Raw genomic sequence first — 21,258 nt, 5'->3', positions numbered from 1 at the left:
ATTGTGATTTTTCTCCCATAAACATATATCACTGCTATAATCAGAAACATGATTTAAAATGACATTGTTAAGATATGAATCCCTTATCTTACCACGAGTAGTATTTCCTGTGCTTTTCATTGCTAAAGCCATAATTTTAAACTAGTAGTGAGGACTAAAAAGGTAATTAAGTATGTAAAACACAAACACTTGACATCAGGAACTTAAAGTGCCATTCTTACCATCCTCTAACAACTTTTATGAGTATCACTGGAGAGAGGCTCCAAGAACTGCAATCCTGAATGTCACTGAAAACTTCAATGCACTTCTCAGATACGTCGGGTTCACTATATATCACTACCTGCAAGAAAACGAAAGTGGTAGCACATTTTGTTGTACTCTATCAGACCAAAATAGAATCAAGACTAGAAACAGAAAATAATCTTACCTTTCCAGGTCGGGGATTGAGCTTATTTTGGACACTTCCTCTAAGTGTCTGTAATCAGATGAACAAAAACACAACAAATAATTACAACTTCACATAACAATCCTTTTTTTCCACCCACGATCCTGTAGGTAGATCACACTTTTCCCACATTGTATCGATTTTGAATCCTCGACTCTAATCGATGCTAAAGTTGTATTAAAACTCTTTGAGTTTATGCTTTTAAATTAAGGTTTTTTCACCTCTAACTGAATTTGCCATTTCAGTTTCTCCTAATTTAAATGTCTAGGCTATTTCCACCAATGCTAGAAAATTCAGGGCACATATGTTTCATGTCAGTTCACAGAATAAGAACTCAGCTAAGAGATTCTAATTCAAATAATATCAGTATCATCTCAAATAAAGATAAATTAGAATATATTAATCACTTACCTAGAAAGAGCTGAATCAATTTTGTGTTCATATACATACCCTATCTGAATCCATATAAATATTGTTTTCTCATAGTAAATCTACAATCATATAACAACCACTAGTGTAAATAGAAGTGTTTATGGTATATATGGTATATTTCATAATGTACATTGCACATAGTATATTTAATCCCCCTTTTTTTCTTTTGAGATGGAGTCTGGCTCTGTCACCAGGCTGGAGTGCAGTGGTGTCATCTTGGCTCACTGCAACCTCCGCCTGGGTTCAAGCAATTCTCCTGCCTCAGCCTCCCGAGTAGCTGAGACTACAGGCGTGTGCCACCATGCCCAGCTAATTTTTGTATTTTTCTTTTAGTAGAGATGGGGTTTCACCATGTTGGCTAGGATGGTCTCGATCTCTTGACCTTGTGATCCGCCTGCCTTGGCCTCCCAAAGTGCTGGGATTACAGGTGTGAGCCACCGTGCCCGGCCTAATCCCGCTTTTTTGATAGACAAAATACATTTCAATATGGCTCCAAAACTAATCATTTTCAAGACCATCTGACAAGACCAGTAAAACCAGAAATGCATAAGATAATAAAATAGTAATTATACATGTAAATATATTACAAAACGTGAACTACTTTCAATGCTGACCAGGATGCCTATTTTAGGAACTGCCTTTGCTCTGACTGCTCTTGCATCACACCAGAGTGTGATATGCCCAGAAGACCACAAAAGGCTGGGGCGCGGTGGCTCACGCCTGTAGTCCCAGCACTTTGGGAGGCTGAGGTGGGCAGATCACCTGAGGTCAGGAGTTCAAGACCAGCCTGGCCAACATGGCAAAACCCCGTCTCTACTAAAAATACATAAATTAGCTGGGCGTGGTGGCACTCACTTATAATTCCAGCTACTTGGGAGGCTGAGACATGAAAATCGCTTGAACCTGGAAGGCAGAGAGGTTGCAGTGTGCTGAGATCATGCCACTGCACTCCAGCTTGGGTGACAGAGTGAGATTCTGTCTCTTAAAAAAAAAAAAAAAAAAAGTCCATAAGGGCCCACCTAGAGCATTATCAGAAGCCACATGGCATATACCTACTTATGTACATATACACATTAGAAGTAGATAAACTGAAGAAAAAGCCTAAAATTTAAAACAAAATTCAGGTAAAACCTTCATGATTCAATAGTTATACAATCAATAAAAGCCCAGGACCTAAAGAAAGACCACATTTTTTAATCATAAAAAGGCCTAGAAAAAGTGTAAAGGTTTTATTTTTCCTTTTTATGTCATTTGACTTGATTTTCATAGGGAAACTGTATATTCTGTTATTAACTTTGTCAGATTGTAGTTAAATAAGGAAAGCGATCTAAGAACAATTAAAAAGAACAAAGTAGTGATGAATGGGAAGTGGACCAGTGGACATTTTGTGCTTGAGAGAAATAGTTAATATTTCTATTATATAACTATTAATAGAAATAGTTAGAATTTTATGATTTCTGAGTACCATAGGCTGATTCAGTCTTATTTGTTTATAGCAGTGGTTCTCAAAATGTGGTTCAGAGGCCACTGGGGGGGTCTCCAAGATACTTTCAGGTAGTCCATGAGGTCAAAACTATTTTCATAATAAGAAGAGGTCATCTGCCTTTTTCATCTCTGTCTCAAATGTCCAGTGGAGTACAAGCCTCCATGATGTGTGATGACATCGTTGCTCTAAGCACTGGTGCAGTGTGCACTTCTACGTTCTGGTGTTTTACAATTTTCTCAGCAATTGTTTCTAATATAATAAATTCTGATAGGCAGAACCCATACAAACAAAAGCTTGTTGGGGTTCTCAATCATTTTGAAATGTAAAGGGTCCTTACACCAAACATCTGAAACCCAAACTTTACGAAAGTTTATGAAATCACATGAAAAAGGGATCTGCACCTCTGCTGGAAACCCAACCACATATTTTGAAAGAGCCTGCAACATCACATTCTCTGACAGGATTGTAGTAAAAGCCAATACAATACATTGAACCATGCTGCAGTACCCTGTACAGACGAGGAAAGCTGCAAGGTATTTTCTGCCTGGATAAACTGTGTTGGATTGCGGTCCACACTTGCCAGACAGCCGGGTTCACAGGAAGGACCACCAGAAAACAAGCCCTACTCAGGTTTCTAGCCTGGCAGAGCTGATCCCTAAACATATATTCCACCTTCCTCTCTCATAGTCCTCTCTCACCTTAAATAAGCTTGGTAGCAAAAAGGCACAAATTCACATCAAAAACCGAGTAAAGTAAACATCTTCTGAAGTGAGATAAAAGAAGATGCAGAAATCAAAATTATTCCCCAAAATCATGTTTTGCTGTCTTCTCTCTAATATTTAAGAAAAGATCCAATGAAAACCAAAATTATTTATTCCCCACAGCTTTGCAGGGTAAAAAAATATTTCCCTAATGAAAACTAATTCCCAATAAAGAGAAAATACTTTCTCAATTGCATAGGATGAACACCTATTGCTACTTATGGGAACAAAGAGTGAATCTCACAGAGAGAAGGATTAAGAAAAAGTTTCCCTGGCTGGGGACTTCCCAAATAGAAGAAGCTGCTTCACAAATCCTCAAAATTCTAAGTATAGCACTGAGCATTTTTACATAGAATAGGTAAGAAAAAGCATCTTGTCTGTCTCTGAACTCCAAAAGCTTACCTATACCTTTCATAACACAACATATAAATTCACGTGTCTTAAAAGATTTATTGCCAGCCAGTCAGGCTGGCTCACACCTGTAATCCCAACACTTTGGGAGGCCGAGGCAGATGGATCATGAGGTCAGGAGTTCGAGACCAGCCCGGCCAATATGGTAAAAACCCCGTATTTGTATTTTTAGTCTTTACTAAAAATACAAAAATTAGCCGGGCATGGTGGCACACGCCTGCATTCCCTGCTACTAGGGAAGCCGAGGCAGAAGAATCGCTTGAACCCAGGAGGTGGAGGTTGCAGTGAGCTGAGATTGCGCCACTGCACTCCAGCCTGGGCGACAGAGCAAGACTCTGTCTCAAAAAAAAAAAAAAAAAAAAAAAAAAAAAAAAAGATGTGCCTTAGAACATTTGTAGCTTTATCTCCCTGCAAGACTACAGATGCCGTCAGTGAAGACTCTTAGTACATTTTTTTCTTGCACTCTAACAGTCCCCTGTACATTGCAGGTTTTCAAATATGTGATGAATGAATAAAAACTATAGCACATAAGCTTAACCATTTCTAAAAGAATAACATGAGTTGCTCATCATCCCTCTCTTCCCTTGCTTTAAAAATACCCCAAATAAATAATAATATATTGCTACTTACCATTGTGTCTGATAATGACATTCCAGAAAAAGAAATGCTTGGGTCATACCGGCTTGATTTGAAAAGACCCATGAAGTCGGTGTCACTGTTTGCACAGTCTGGCAAGTTTGATTTAAGAACACTTCCAATATGATTAGCCTTTTCCATATCATTGTTCTTCAGTTTTGACAATTCAGAAAATTTAGTTTCTGGCAAGTGTAGGTTGCTTCGTGAATCCAGATCTTCTTTGGCTTTCTCTTTTTGCGGGTATTTTTCCATGTGGCTTGGACTTTTCAAACTGGAGTGTGATGTATTTGACGAGTTGAAATTGAAGACCTTTAAGGAGTTGTCGGGTAGAAGATTTGACTGTTCTTTGTTCAAACCACAGGGCGGGGCACCCTCAGTCGTGGGCTGTGACACTGAAGACTGAGATAGGGAACTGTTCTGAGAAGTACTGAAAGCCGTGGTCATAGTGTTGACTGATGTCACAGAAGGAGAAAAGATTTTGTCTTGTGGTAAAGCAGATAACAAGCTTGAGAAAAGTGCACTTTTTTCTAGTCTCGATCTCTTAATGCCACCATTTGTGACGTCCCTGTTCTCTTTATCATTGATTTCCGGCATCACCAGAGGCTCACTGTTCCCATTAGTGTTGGTGTGCAGGGATTTGAAGAGGATGCTCTGTTCAGCAGATGCACGTTTGGCTCTCAGTTTGGATTTTGTGTCAAGGTTCTGCATCAAATGTAAAGCTGGTGACATTTCTGGCTGACTTTCCTTCTTCTTCCCCAAACCAAAGGTAAACACATTGGGATCAAACACCTTTTCCAAATGGTCTTCGTGAATAGGAGGCATGACAAAGTGAGGAGCAGGAGAGTTTGGCATCCTGGCCTTCTTTCTTTTCATGGGCATACAAACTGCACTATCCATCTGTTTTATAATTTCAGTGAATTTTTCCATATCAGAAGAAGAATCAAATACACTATCATCACTACCAGCAGAAATGTTCAAAAGGCTGGCAGGGCTATCCTGGCCATTTGTAACAGTCTGATCTGGCCTTTGAGGAGTGTCTAAGTGATTTCCACTGCTGGGAGAGTTGGTGGGACTGGATTCAGCCATCAGGGGTGTTCTGCTGCCCTGACTTTGAGCCTGAATAGGCAGAGTTTTCTCTGATGCTAGTGGCACGACTTGTGGGCCAGATTCTGCCGCGAGCTCTGTTGTGCAATGAGAGTGTTCGGGTGACATGCTGTTATTGCCCAGTACTTCCTCTTGTGGGGGAGCACAACTTGCAACGGAAACCACTTCAGGTTCATTACTGTGACAAGTTGGCAACTGCACTTCTCTAACTTCAGAGCTCTCTGGAATGACCTGGGAACTCACATCCTGGGTGCTCTCCACGGGGAGCACGAAGGACCTGACCTGGACGAGGACTCTGGATGGACACTCACTTCCCACAGCTTCTGGACTATGCTCTGTGGACAAAGGAGGGTTTGTTTCTCCTCCAAGTTCTGAAAGTGGCATTTCCTCATTGTTCTGATGAGACACAGGCAAAACACATCCTTTATGGTTTTCTGACACTTTTAGATCAGTGCACGGGAAACTGCTTATGGGCGATTGAACACATGTGTCTTTGGGAACATCCCCAGGAGCGGGTGCAGACAGTGAAAGAGAAGGCCCAGGAGATGACTCAGCAGGGGGCTGTGAGTCAGAAAATGTATGCTGCGGCTTTGGCATGGCCGTTGGAGGTAAATCTTTGGTATCCACAGTGGTGGGGATGTCTTGTGCTGTACTGGTTACATTTTCAAGTACAAGTCTTCTGCTGTCTGCAGCCTCTGAGTCCTCCTTCTCTAAGAGCTTATGATCCTTGACAGGAATCAGAGCAGAAGCCACTGGTTCCGAAGGGCAGCCAGCATCTGTTTGCACATCTGCTTTATCATCTTGGTTAGGCTGAGGACCAAGAGCTTGATTCTCAGAAGGGTCTGCATTCATTCCTCTGGTTGCTGGCAGAATTTCTTCTTCCGAGACAGTAACTTTGGTTTCTATAGCAGTTTCCTTAATCAGCACACCATTCTGGGGACTGTTTGGTGTTACTTTCTTTTCAGGTTGCTCCATTTCTTTGGCTTTTTTGGCTAAATTCAGCTTTGCCCTCCCAACAAACGTTTTACTAGAGGCAAGAGTATTCCTTGTGCCTCGAATGTCAGTGTGTCTTGGGCTACTGTTTGTCCGTTTGTTTTCAAATAAGGAGATTTTGGTGGCAGTGTTGCCTTTGTGAACTGGCTGGCTAAATGGATTGTGCTCATTTCCCAAACTGTCAAGATTCTTATGGGTTTTAAGATTTAGTTCCACATGTTTGGGCTTGGCAGGGCTGTGAGGAAAAAGCAGGAAGATAAAGTTATTGACCTAGTTTTAAAAAGTGAACACACAAACCAATTAATTATAAAACTATGAAAAGCCAACATCTCCCTGATATATAACATTTGGAGTGTGGTGTGTGTGTGTGTGTGTGTGTGTGCACATGTGTTTTTAAGACAAGGTCTTGCTCTGTCGCCAAGACTGGAGTACAGCAGTGTGATCATAGATTGCTGCAGCCTCGAACTCCTGGGCTCAGGCAATCCTCCTGCTTCAGCCTCCCAGGCAGCTGGGACTACAGGCACATACCACACACCCAACTAATTTTTTTATTTTTATTTTTTTGTAGAATGGGGTCTATGTCACCCAGGATGGTCTCAAACTCCTGGCTTCAAGCAATCCTCCCATCTTAGCCTCCCCAAGTGCTGGGATTACAGGCATGAGCCACCATTCTCTGCCACATTTGTTTTTTAATGAAACTATTTTTAAATAGTCCTAAGTACACTATCAACTATTTTTAATGGGTGTTTTGCTTGCATATGAGGGATCGGAAGATTATATAGCCAAGAAACTCTAGGGATGAGGGATGAACTAATTTATTGAGTACGTAGCATGTATGCACAGTGCTTGGCACTAGAGTTGGAAGACATCTTAAGACCTGAAGAACATTAGAAGAAATTTAAATATTTAATGCATTCCCATACTCCAACATCAATTATGTATTTTTATTGTAGCATAACTTTTTAAATATTATCTCAAAAGGATAGATTTTTAAAATTCATCTACTATTGACCTCTTTGGATATTTTATTCCTCTCATCCTTCCCCCATAAGATTTTCTCTAAGTGTGTTCACTATAGCAACTTTGGATAATATTTAAAAATCACTGATAATCCTACCAGTCAGACAATATCCCTGTTAACATTTTTACACGTTTCTAATCTTTTTATATGCATAAATATTTTGAATAGAACTGAGATGATTCTGTTCATATAATTTGATATCTTGCTTTTTCAAGAAATAAAATGACTTAACCTTATAGTTAACATTTTTCAGATTACCAAAAATTTGTTTGAAAAGTTGTCTTGATGCTGCATGGAAGTCCATCATATGGATATACCATCATTCACTTTTCAATTATGCAACTGCTGGTTTTGTCACCACTTCTTGGGCAAGAGAGTCTCCCCTCTCTCTGTCACATTTCTTGGGTATAATTACCCCCAGTGGAAATAATAAGTCTTTGAATGTACACAGTGCTTTCTTTCAGAGAAACAAAATGTGCTCTCTTTGGCATTCTCTGGCTCTGGTCCTGGCTTTTATGCTAATTATCTGTGTGAACCTGGTCAAGTTACTTTACCTCTCTGGACTCTACCTTCTTCATCTTTAAAAAAAAAATGAGATGGTTTAGAACAGAGTTGTTTTTATTTCCCCCAGGTTATGGCTGAAGGACTCCCTGGGGTTCCCTCCAAGGGCTGCAGTTGGGGAAAGTAGGGATGGGGATGGGGCTGTCCACTCTCCTTTCAACCAGAACCACTCCCAGTATCTGTTTTATTTATTGTTCCTATTTAAACTTTCTTAGAAGAAAGGATTCCAAAGCACGAATACATATATATATTCCAGTACTTTGGGAGGTCAAGGAGGGAGGATCACTTGAGCCAAGGGGTTCAAGACCAGCCTGGGCAACATACTGAGACACAGTCTCCACAAAACAAAACAAAAAATTAGCCAGGTGAAGTGGTACGTGCCTGTAGTCCCAGCTACTCCAAAGGCAGAGGTGGGAGATAACTTGAGTCCAGAAGATCAAGGCTGCAGTGAGCTATGGTCGTGCCACTGCACTCCAGCTTGGGTGACAAAGCGAGACTCTGTCTCAAAAAAAAAAAAAAAGTCTAAACCATTGGTCCAGTGGTTTATAAACTGGGAGACATAAAGCATAACCACTAACAGTCAGTGATTGTCAAGCCCTTGAGAAATGCTTCATCGGGCTTAGTTAATTAATATACAACTTTATACATTCTATTTTTGGCTGAGGAAGTTGAGGTGTTGAGAAGCAACTCCCTGAGGTTATGCAGCTAATAAGTGACAGGGCCACAATTTGAAGTGAGGTGCTCTGGTTTCAGATGCCAGGCTCCCAACCAATATACTATTCTGCTTCCCCAGATAGGCTTGGACTATACCCGCCTGAATGAGCTTCTCTGGTTCTTTCCATCTTTATCATTTAAAGTCAGTGAATTATCATGAGATCCATAACATAACATAGACTTTAGAGGCCACTTTGATAATGAGAACACACAAGTGGAGACACTGAAATCCCATACTGCCTCTCCTTCATGGACTTGGCCTTCACGAAGCTTGGGCCTGGCTGGGTGCAGTCGCTCATGCTTGTAATCCCTACACTTTGGGAGGCCAAAGTGGGTGGATCACTTGAGGTCAGGAGTTCCAGACTAGCCTGGCCAACATGGTGAAACCCCATCTCTACTAAAAATACAAAAATTAGCCGGGTGTGGTGGCACATGCCTGTAATCCCAGCTACTTGGGAGGCTGAGGCAGGAGAATTGCTTAAACCTGGGAGGTGGAGGTTGCAGTGAGCCAAGACTGTGCCACTACACTCCAACCTGGGCGACAGAGTGAGACTGTCTCAAAAAAAAAAAAAAAGAGAAAAAAAAAAAAAGAAGCTTGGGCCTAAGGAGCTTCTAGAAGGGACAGGCAGTATGACTGCTGGTGAGTCACCTTATCCTTCTGGATAAAATATTCTCTCCAAAAGCAGCACTGAGAATTCAGATTTTAATTTTTATGAATTTTACTTGATACTAAATTTGAGGCTGGGATCAGTGGCCGATGCCTGTAATCCTAGCACTTTGGGAGGCTGAGGCAGGTGGATCACTTGAACCCAGGAGTTTGAGACCAGCCTGGGGAACATGGCAAAATCCTGTCTAAAAAAATACAAAAATTAGCCAGACATGGTGGTGTGCCTGTAGTCCCTGCTACTAAGGAGGCTGAAGTGGGAGGATCACCTGAGCCTGGGGAGGTCGAGGCTGCAGTGAGCCATGATCATGCCACTGCATTCCGGCCTGGGTAACAGAGTGAGATCCTGTCTCAGAAATAAATAAATAAATAAACAAACAAATAAATAAATAAATAAATAAATAAATAAATAAATTTGATCTCTGCTCACAAATTTCTCCCAGGCATTGCTTTCCCCAATATCTCCGTAAGATACTTAGGCTCCCTTATTGCAGGCCCATACCTTAAATTTAAAAGGAAAATTAATTTATAAGCATTTCCTCAAAGATCAAATTATGAAACTAGTGAGATGATTAGAAATAGAGAGCTTCAATTTGCTATCAGTTAATGAAGGATGGTCACATACCAGAGAATATACTTTTTAAAAATTCTCACTGATCAGTTCAAGGAAGGGTACTCAATTCAAACATTGAAGTATATCTTATGATGTAAATAGAAAATACTATAGGTTAGCCAACAGGCTACCTTAAGGACAGGAAACACATATCTGCACATTAAAGATTTACACCAAGATCAAAATAAATTTTACAACCAAACTTTCTGTGCTATTAAGTTGTGCTACCAAGAGTCACTACAATTAACCTAGTTCAGACTGATTAAAAGGAAGGCTCCTATAATTCATGTTGTAATGCCTTCATTATGAGACAGGGGAAAATAATTTGGAGTCCAAAAAGCTGTAGTTTTATTATAAGAGGAAAATTCTCCTTATTCTACATGTACCATTTTAAGAATTTCAACATTCAGCACTTGGTAGAGAACGTGAAGGAATCATTTTTCTAACAGCATAAAGGAACATGCTACTTCAGTGTCATTTTTCAGGAAATATGAAATAGTTTTTCTTACTCTTCAGTCTCAAATTGTTTTAAAGAATAATCTGATTAACATCTTGCGATACGGTCATAGGAAGAATTAAAGGGTCTGAAAAAACCATCAGTCACAAAGAAATTGGTCAAAGGACTAGAAATACTTGTTAATTTTTAAGTCAATAATTTGCCAAATGACCACGTGCAAGGCACTGCGCAAAACAAATACATTGAATGTCTGGTAAAGAAAATGTTTAGGTATAAATTAATCAGAACTGAGAAAGAGATATTTGGTTTAGTTCTGTTACAGAGAACAGCAAACGAAGAATTTCATTATAAGATCATCTTTCCTGTTTGTTTAGCCTACTATTTCGCAGTGTAACATTTCTGGTTTTTCTACTGGTGTCTTCTAATTGGAAGACAGGTGAACCATCCTTCATAAGGTACACAGGAATGTTTCTCTAAGGCTCACATTTAGAAGGCTTTAGCATTCAATCACACTGGTCTTCTATAAATAACAGGCATCATTCACCCAGCTTATTTCTCTGATGCTACCTACCATTACAGAATAAATCACTGACTATATCAAAGGTCTCCAGGTTGGCAGTTGGTGAGGTAGTCAAGTTATTCATTAAGCATACTTCCCTCTCAGTGTTCTCAGAGTTCACCCAATCAGAACTCTCCTCCTCTAAAGCTTACTTATCCAAGAAATCAAATAGAATGAAAGAAACCATTAAGTTCAAGAATTATAATGATAATGTTAAAATACCCACTCTTCGAACAAATATGTGAATGGAGGAAAAACTTAAGCACTTAATCATTGTTCACTTATGCTAAGTGGGAGTGGTGAGGGAGCAGAAGTGTGGAAAGGGAGGGTCTTATCAGTTTCATAGAGTACCTGCCCTATCCTGTCCACCTATACAAATTACATTTATCATCAAGGCACAAGGCCCAGCTCCTCCAAAGCACCAGCAGTGATTTCTTCCTCGCTAGCACTTTCCCAGGCTTTACAGATGGTAACATTCGTTTGGCAATTTCATCAGATATCATCTCGTATTGTTATTTGATTTGTGTGCTTTTTATGTGCCAGATAGGGCTATAAAAATTTCAGGGCAATATCCTGAGTCATAGTTGTAGGGTTTTTTTCCCCCACAGTGCCTAGCACAATATCTTGCATATAAAGTATTAAATAAATTACTTGTGAAATGAATAAACTTAACAGCAAGTAGTCACAGTTGTTTTGTGCTTTCATGCAGCAGCACAAAGAGGAAGAAGCAACCAAGATACGTAAATTAGGGACTTTTTGAAAAAGGCTTAGGCCAATAATGCACTAAGTTCCATAAAATGTTTTGGAATTATCTTAAACTCACACCTGTCACAGCTGCTTTCATGTAGCAAATAATCTTCCAGTAAGAACACTGATCTTTTTTTCAGTAACTGAGAACTACTTTTCAACCTGGGTCCAAAAGTATCAAACGACTCCCTAACATTATAAAGGGGAAGAAGCAACCAAGATACTTGTATTAGGAACTTTTCTTGTGTGTGTGTGTGTGTGTGTGTGTGTGTGTGTGTGTGTGTGTGTTTTAAGCTTTTTGCCAATAAATGCACTGAGTTCCATAAAAGGTTCTGCGAATTCTCTCAAAACTCACACATGTCAAAGCTACTGGATCGTATTTAACATGTTACTGTTTGCTCCATATTTTGAAATTCACAGCACATGCATTTTAAGAACATCCCAAGTTGGAACACCCTTGTACATTTTGAATAAAGAATGGAATCAGCTCATGTCAGGCCCTGAAGTCTTATCTCTCATCTACATAAACGTTGAGCTTCAAGGGATATCCTATGTTTACATTCGTTAAACTTAAATCTTGTGTTAAAAAGGGAATTAACTGAGGAGACTGCCACAGGTGTCATCTTAAACCTAGACTGTGTAAACTGGCCCTTCACTATCTGAAGTTCAGCATGGAGGGGAAAGTTCAGTGAACAGACATTTCTTCCACAATGCAAAGACCCCGAGCCTCTCAGAGCGGACCCCCAGCACGTGTGCGGACAGCAGCTCGGCCGGGACTTGCGCGGCTACTTACAGGGTCACTTTAGTGGTCACTGTCGACCTGCCCACGCCGAAATGGTTCCTGGGCTTCAAGCCGTCGGCGTCAGAAGCTCCAGGCGCTCCGGCTGCTCTGCCCAGCTCTTTGCTTCGACCTCCCTCTGCCCGGCCGTCGAAGTGGTTGGGGAGCGGGCCCCTTTTGTGCTCGGGCTTGATCTCTGGCAGCAGCGAGCTGCTCTTGACCAGGAGCTCGCGGGGGACCGCCCGCACCGCCTCCTCCCCGCTCTCGGCCGCAGCGCCCTTGGTGACCGGGCCGGGATCGGGCACCCTCTTTGATGGGGACTCCTTGGCGGGAGCCCGCGGGCCGCTGGCGGGTGGGGCGGGCACGGCCTCGAGGGCGCGGCTCCTGCCCTTCCTCTTGGTGGGGGACGAGGCCAGAGGTGGCTGTTTGCTCTGGTTCGACTCCCCTCGGAGCTGCCCTTTGGGACCGGGGCCGGGCTTGGACTCTGGGCTCGCAGCGGAGGCAACGCCCCCGTCGAGGGCTGCCCGTGGAGATTTCACTTTCTTTTCCGCCGAGGCGTTATCGCTGGCCGCGTTTGGCGCCACCTCGTCGTCAAACACCGCGTCGTCCCTGGCAGCGCTCTCAGGGAGCTCGGCGTCCGCGCCGGGGGAGTCGGTGGATTTCTGCGACCTCCTCCGCCTCCCCGACCTGCGGCCGCCCGACCTCTTCTCCATGTCGTCCCAGTCACCGCAATCTTCCGCCCTGGGAGTAATCACGACCGGCTCGTCCACTTGCGCCCCCTCAGTCTTACTCAGGTAGATGTCCAAAGTTAGCACCTTAGCAGGGTGGGCGTGACCCCTGGGGCTGGCTGTGCAGTCTGCCTGCGCGGAGCTGGCCGTATGCGCTGCGCCCTCGGCTGGAGGCTCACCTGGCAAAGCAGACGCGCCTTTGCGGGGCTGGCTGCGGGCGTTGCGGGGCCCCAGGGAGCCTTCTTCGGCACACACACTGGGGGCTCCGTCAGGGGCCTCGCCTAGTCCTCCCGCGGGCCGCTCCTGGGTGGGCGACCCTGGCGCACCCCTCACACCCAGGAAAGCCTCCTGTTCGTGGCCAGCACCTGGTGAAGCGTCCTCCCCCAGACTGCGGGCGGGCGTCTCTGCGTTCTCTTGCCTGGAGGAATTTCCCGGCGAGGAATGCAGCTGCTTGGCAGCGGTGGTGGCATCTGGGAAAGGCTCTCCCTCTGCCTCCAGAGATTCTAATTGGGGTGAATCATTTTCATGGCACTGCTGCACAGCCACAGCCGCTGCACTGCTGCTCCAGCGAGGTGACAGCTCGGCGTCAGGCGGGGCTGCGGGGCCACCGCTCTCGGGGAGCTCGCCCTCTGCCTCCTGGGGATTCTCCCGGGGGCAGCCCTCCTCGCTCGTGTCCGTTTGCTTCAGTTGGCTGCTCTGAGATCTGCTCCTCTCACTCTCTCTCTCTGGGAGCTTAGAAGAGGCTACCACATCTTTGGGAGAGAGTGGTTTGGCATTTGATCTGGTGGGACTCTCTAGCCCGTTTCTACTGTTCCTTCTCCTTCCTGCAGTGAATAGAGTGCCAAGTTTCCCCAAAACTGGCTTCCTTCTGTTCTCTTCTGGAGGTTGTGCTCTGGACTGAAAAATAAAAGGGATGAGGAGGGAACATGTGAGAGTCTGGTGTGTTTCCCCTTAGACGTACATTACAGAACTACCAGCCAAAATGATAACAGACCAGAGTTTCTAACTGAAAATGATAAAGTTATGTTTATGTTACCTTCATTCCAACAAAATAAACTCCGGTTTTACTTTTGAAATTTTGTTAAACACCTTAAGTTTCTGGCAGTAGTTAGAATAGCATTTTCTTTGAATTATAATTCTTGTTTTTTAAAGGAAAATTTGAACGGTCCAAATAATCACATATACAAAATAAATAGTTCCTTGCTCTCTCTTGGTTTTTTACCTTCTTCCTCAATAAAGATGCAATTTATAAACAGCCGTGCACGTGACCATGGGGCAGCAGTAAACACACTAAGTATCCTAAGGCGGACTTTTTCCCGAAACACCGCCCTTTCTTTTGTAGGAGGGAAGGAGGACGAAGAAAAAAAACCAGTCCTAGCAGCCTTCTCCTCGAGAACAGTAAGAAGCCACCCGAGTTCAACATATCATACTTGCAACATGAAAACCTTAAGCAAGCTCAGAGGAAGCGAGCACCTGGGCCCCGCCTTAGCCCGAGCACCAATGGGAGGAGCGCGCGAGCGTTCAAACACTCAAGTGATCCCGCGGCTGCTGAGCGCACCGGAAGGGCTTTTGCCTGTTGGAGTTCCTACCATGTGAACGCAGAGGAGTGCGTGGGGGTAGCGGGCGAGGTTGCAGGAGTGACTGCCTTTGCTCACCGCTCCCTAGAGCCGAGGAGGCGTGGCTGAAGGATGCGCTTGGGACTCTGCCTACTCAGCCCCGGGACCCGTTCCTCGCCACACATGTGGTTCCGGGGGGCGCAAGGCCGGAGCCCCAGGGGCCGGCCCACCCATGCGAGGGTGCCGGGCCGCCTGCGAATGATCCGCAGCGCTCCCAGGAAGGGGGAAAACCTGGGCTTCTTATATCGCCTGGAGCAAAACGGCTAGCATCCAATGCCCGCTCCAGAAGGCGGGAGGGAGCTCAGAACAAACCAATAAAAGCAAACCCGCCAATGGGCGCGGTGGCGCGCCAGGGTTTGCCAGAGTGGGGACTGGGTAGGTGCGGGGCATAGAGGTGGGCAGGAAGAGGAGGGGGCGAGCCTGGAAAAGGGAGGGAGCAGGGGCGGCGAGCCCAGCCTGGCTCCTAGGAGAGGGAAGAGTATTTGCGTAAGGACTCCTCTGAAACCAGGCCAAACGTGCGGCTACAGTATTTCTTAAGAATGAACTCTTACATTCAAAACCCAGGTGCTAGCTTGAGTCCTGGCGATGCAGGAAAGAGCCCCGCCTTTCCTGGAAGAGGAACATTCAGGACAGTACCGACTATGGGGAGGTTCCCCAATCACCCTTTGAGGCTCCATTGCGTTTGAGTTAGTGCAGCAAATGGACTTTGGTGATGGTAAATAGGAAAGATAACGCATGAAATTAATAGGTCAACAAGCATTTGTTGAGACAGTCGTGGTACTGTAACATAGTGTCACCCCGCTACAGCCCAGTAAGGTCATGCTGTTAGCACACAGATGAGGAAAGGAAGCTCAGCCAGCCCATAAAGAGACACAAAATTGGGGTGAGGGGGAGAGGCGGTCAGAGCAGTAAAGTCAGAATTCAAATCCAAGTCGCCGCCTGCCCACCCCATGCTCCTTCCATTCCGCCACAGGGGCCCCTTTTAGAGGCCGCGGAGGTTCTGCCGCCACCCGAGAACCACAGTCGGCCCAGAGGAACAGACTACGGGTCACCCACCCTCCAGAGTCAGCTCCCGAGGAAGTGCATATGAATCAGATTTGCTCTCAAGGTTCTAAGACTCTCCTGGTCTTAGAAGCACCTGGTGGGCGCTTTGGGACTAGACAGCTGCTGCTGCTGCGATGAACCAATGGTGCAGCCGCTCGGAGCTCTTGCACCTGACGTCATACGACTCTAAAATCTAACCAGATTTTGATTAATCTGATTCTTCAATGGTTATATAAATAATATAGGAAGAATTCGAAGTATGATTTAAGGGTCCTAAGGAAACATTTGGATTATTTTACAACTCAAAGGTATGACATGATTTTTAAATCATAATACATGTTTACTGAGCTATCCTTATGGGTCAGGCCCTTGTGACTCACACACTTTCATTTTATCTTCCCAACAGCTAGGTAGGTAGTCTTTTTTTAGTGCCCATTTGTCCAAGGTCCCACCACAGGTAAAGTCTGACTCTGACATAGAGCTCTTTGTCTCTGCTGTCTGGACAGGCCTTCAAACATATCTTGAAGAAGTAGCCAGGGAAAATAGGTTTGAGTCTTGGCTTAATTCCATTCCCTGTCAAAATAAAACAACTAAGTATATGTATTACTCTGTCCTGCCAATGATGTTGCAATCTGCTTTTCCCATGCAGCAAAGACGCTTGATCAGCAGTCCTCTCTATGCTCAGTATAGGCATTAAAACAATTTTTTTTTTTTTTTTTTTTTGGCTATTAGATGCTTTTTACAAAACTGGTTGCTTGCCCTTCAACTTGGCTCAACTACTTGACTCCTCCTCCCCTCAGAGGGGCAGCCTGTTAATCACCAGCCAGACTGCTGAATTTCCTTAAAACACATGAATGTTCATAGTGGCTTCATTCATTCGTAATAGCTAAAAACTGGAAACAGCTCAAAGTCACTGGACACAGCTTGTGAACAGATAAACAAATTGTGGTACATCTATACAGCAGAGTATTATTCAGCTATAAAAAAGGAACAGACTTCTGAAACATGTAAGGATATGGATGCTAAATGCTTTGGAGAAGCAGTCAGACTCCAAACGTTACATACTGTATGGTTACATTTATATGACATTCTAGACAGTGCAAATCTAATCTATAATGATAGAAAGTAGGTCGGTGGTTGCCTGAGGGTGGGGTCAGTGGGTGGCAAGTGGTAGTGGTGCAACAGGGAAGAGGCACAAAGGAACGTGAGGGTTAAAGTTCTATATCTTGATTGTGGTGATGGTTACACGAGTACGTATCTTTCAAAACTCATCAAACTGTACATTTAAGATGGGTATATATAAATGAAGTTAAGATACAATCTCTTTAAAAACAGAGTTTTTCCCTTGGGAAATAAAGAATAGAAATGCACTGTGTGGCACAATCCATCTGTCTTGGGTGTACATTTCACAGGATCTCGCTGTATTGACCAGGCTGGAGTGCAGTGGCACGATCACAGCTCACTGCAGCCTCAACCTCCTGGGCTCAAGTGATCCTTCCACCTCAGCCTTCCAAGTAGCTGAGACTATAGGCATGTGCCACCATGCTCAGCTAATTTTTAACTTTTTTGTAGAGAGTTTCACCATGTTGCCCAGGCTGGTCTCAAACTCTTCGGCCCAAGTGATCCTCCTGCCTCAGCCTTCCAAAGTGCTGGGATTATAGATGTGAGCCACTGTGCCCAGCCACATTATGCAGTTCTTGATGAGGGGTCTCGTGTCATTTCAAATGATAGACTCATTTACAGGGGAATGCAGTCTTCCCCTACGGGACCAGGTCCCTGTGGGTATCCAGGATCATATCTCCAAACAGGATGATCTGAGCAGGGCTCAGAATGCCCCATGCCTCCTGAGTAAAGTCCTCAGTCACATCTTTGAGGAACACCCCTTCTTAAATGCTATACATATTTCTTTTCAACCAGGGATTGTTTCTTTCCATTGTTCATGGGGAAACTAAGGCAAATGGAGAACAAAAAAACTAGCTGGCCTGGGAGTTGTCAGAGAGGTACCTTCTTAGGTTTGAGCCTTTGCGTCAGGGGTCTTAAACCTAGGATGGGAAGCCACAGACCCACCATCTTTCCAGGCTTGATGATAATTTGCTAGGAAGGGGAGTGTTTTGCAAAGAGGCCACGAGCGACCATCAAGCTTCTTCATGCTTCCTCAGATTCCTCTGCCCCTGGCTTTCCCACAGGCCTGGGCAGGGTCCTAAGGGTTCCCAGGCTGGGTGTTCTCAGAGCATATGCAATCCCGGGTCCTCCTTTGTATTTACCTTTTCACTGTGTATTTTCTGCCCACCTTACTTAAGGCAGCTTGCACACCTCACAGTGCAGAACCTGCACTTGGCGCCCTCCCATCGTCCATGTCCAACCGGGATTGAGCAGTCCACAACAGGACTATTGTAGAGGTAGCACATGAGTTGTGTGCTAGGACCTGCTTTAGAGTGTTCTTGTTGGCTAATATGAAATGTGGCTCATTAGGGGCACATGTAACCATCCACGAGATCATATTCCAGCAGCGTGTAGAGGCCCAGGCAGTACTAGCTGCAGTGCCGTTGGGTGATTCTCAACCTTCGTGGTGTGGCAGCACCTACTATCTGCAGGTACCATTTAGTAAATGTTACCTTGTAACATCTGCTACCCATTAGTTAAGGAGATAACGTAAATGTTAGTTTTTTGAAACTGTTCTGGTTCTGAAGCTGGCTGCCTCATGAATTTTTCTTTTTTTCCTTGCTTAAATAAATTCTGCTAAATTTAACTATCTAAGGGTTTTTCCTTTTTTACAGTAACTATGGGAACAAAACTAAGTTTTTAAATTTTAATACAATTATGGGTCATTGACATTTGTTTTATGTTTATAATCTATTTACATCTTTAAGAAATCTAGACTGGGTGCGGTGGCTCACACCTGTAATCCCAGCACTTTGGGAGGCCGAGGCGGGAGGATCACCTGAGGTCAGGAGTTCAAGACCAGCCTGGCCAATGTGGTGAAACCCCGTCTCTACTAAAAATACAAAAATTAGCCAGGCATGGTGGTGGTTGCTTGTAATCCCAGCTACTCAGGAGGCTGAAGCAGGAGAATTGCTTGAATCTGGGAGGCGGAAGTTGCAGTGAACTGAGATCACATCATTGCACTCCAGCCTGGCTGACAAGAGTGAAACTCCATCTCAAAAAAAAAGAAAAGAAATCTAATAACATTTTGAGTAAGGTGATGTTTCTTATAAAAAATAAGTTTTCCTATGTTTCCCACCTTTTCATTCCCCAGTGAATGTAAGCTCTTTGAGAACAGAAAAGATGTCCTGTTGCCTTCCCAACAGCTGGCATGGGGGACTGACAGCTAGTGGTAGACATGAAGTATTTGATGCTACTAAAGAATTAGTAACATCCCTCCTCCCTTTCAAAAAAGGAGTTGTCAATGCTCTTGGAGACAACTACAAACATCGTTCTAAACAAATCGGAATGAAAATCTTATCTGCCTAAAACTTAGTGTGGTCAAGACTTGGCAGCTTTATTCTGCCTGAGTGAGGATTCCACGTGTTGATGGAGCTACTGGTGCACAGGTTTACTGCTGCCTCTCAGCCCAAATCTGACTCAGGAGAGTGGAACAAAATCTTGTTACATGTAGTCATCTGTGCATCCTTCTAAAATGTGGTCATCAATGTACAAAGTAACTTTTTTTTTTAAACACTGTGATTCCCTAAGAGCTTTCACTTTGTTGATTTCTGAAAGGTACCTTAGCTCTTCAATTCAGCCACATAGGAATGAGTCAACTGGATATTACTGTAAATGATAGGATTGGCCATGTTACTTGTTCACAACATATGCATATGTGTGTTTGTGCTAGTGAGCAACTTTTTTTCTGAGTAGTTTTTTTGTAAAAAAAAAAAAAAAAAAATAGCATGAATTGTGTGGCTTAAAAATATAGGAATTTGAGCTACTTTACACTTCAACGTTAAAAGTTAAAATAGGGGTTAGAAAATTCTGTTCGATAGAAGCAAGAAAGACTTCAGACTCGTGACAGCTAACTAAAGAACGAAGATGGGGAGCGGGGAAGAGGGAGAAAAAGGAGAAATACACACAGAAAAATAAGGCCAGGCATGGTGGTTCACGCCTGTAATCCCAGCACTTTGAGGGGCTGAGGCCAGCGGATCACTTAAGGTCAGGAGTTCAAGACCAGACTGGCCAAGATGGTGAAACTTGTCTGTACTAAGAAATACAAAAATTGGTCCAGGTGCGGTGGCTCACGCCTGTAATCCCAGCACTTTGGGAAGCCAAGGTGGGCAGATCCCGAGGTCAGGAGATTGAGACCATCCTGGATAACATGATGAAACCCCGTCTCTACTAAAAATACAAAACATTAGCCGGGGGTGGTGGCACGTGCCTGTAGTCCCAGCTACTTGGGAGGCTGAGGCAAGAGAATTGCTTGAACCCAGGAGGCGGAGGTTGCAGTAAGCTGACATGGCGCCACTGCACTCCAGCCTGGCAGAGAAAGACTCTGTCTCAAAAAAAAAAAAAAAAGTTAGCCCGGTGAGGTGGTGCATGCCTGTTGTCCTATGCCGGAGGATCACTTGAACCCAGGAGGTAGAGGTTGCAGTGAGCCAAGATTGCACCACTGCACTCCAGTCCATCTTGAAGAAAGACTTTTATGAGACATCTTTTTTTTATATAACTTCCAGGATATTCATTCTGAAGACTTTTACAATTAAAGTTGAAATTGTATTTTCCCATGATAAGTGTATGGCAGAATATCCTCTCGGTATCAGAAACACCAGGCAGATGAAGTTAAGTTTAAGTGAGGATCCACATACAGATCCCTGATACCACAGACACTGATTTGGAATAGGCATTAAAAATAAATTAACTATCCTCCCCACCATTCCATTTGTGTTTTCCTTTCTGATATTGATTGGGATAATATATGTGGCCCATTCTAAATACACACACACACACTGCAAAAAGAATAAAGAAATGTTCACATAAATGAACTCTGATCTATTAAGCACAGAAGCTTTTCATTTTAACTTTGAAAATATTTTCTATTATATATGATTCAGTTCTCTAAGAGTATACTAGATATAATTTAGTTACTTCTTTATGATTCTGGAGACAGAACTATGAACCTCTGTTATTACATTTGTGCTATAATAATGATTTCTTCCAGGGCTGTTAGAAGGAGTGAAGACTAAGGCTTACACTAAATGACCCACAGACTGTAACACTGTCCAGTAGTAAGCAGATCTCTTATGAAAAGGTATATGAAACTGCGACGTTTGACCATTTTTGATCTACGGTCCAATTTCATATGATATAACCAATAATCCTTGATGTTAGGGCTTCAGAACCTTCTTCTCCGATGTCATTCCTCCCAGTCTCCCAGGGTGGAATGTTTGCTTGCCCCATGCTGCTTCTAATATTTGTCACCACTTCTAGTGCCCACCCCATCTCTGATGCAATTTTTCTTTTTTTAAAAAAATCTTTTCTCTGTCATTTCAACATA

General features: G+C 43.6%; 1 protein-coding gene across 1 annotated transcript in view; it reads right to left on the bottom strand.

Moving 5' to 3' along the window:
* Positions 1–21,258, bottom strand: part of CRYBG1 (crystallin beta-gamma domain containing 1) — a 212,056-nt gene that overhangs the window by 43,927 nt on the left and 146,871 nt on the right. The window contains exons 3-6 of the mRNA XM_055260353.2: positions 12,398–14,007; positions 4,166–6,503; positions 428–475; positions 222–340 (exon numbers count right to left, since the gene is read on the bottom strand). Coding sequence (XP_055116328.2) covers positions 222–340; positions 428–475; positions 4,166–6,503; positions 12,398–14,007 — 4,115 coding nt within the window. The remainder of the gene's footprint in view (positions 1–221; positions 341–427; positions 476–4,165; positions 6,504–12,397; positions 14,008–21,258) is intronic.

Source organism: Symphalangus syndactylus, chromosome 2, assembly GCF_028878055.3.
Source record: "Symphalangus syndactylus isolate Jambi chromosome 2, NHGRI_mSymSyn1-v2.1_pri, whole genome shotgun sequence".
Lineage (NCBI taxonomy): Eukaryota > Metazoa > Chordata > Mammalia > Primates > Hylobatidae > Symphalangus > Symphalangus syndactylus.
This window is presented reverse-complemented; position numbering and strand designations above follow the sequence as displayed.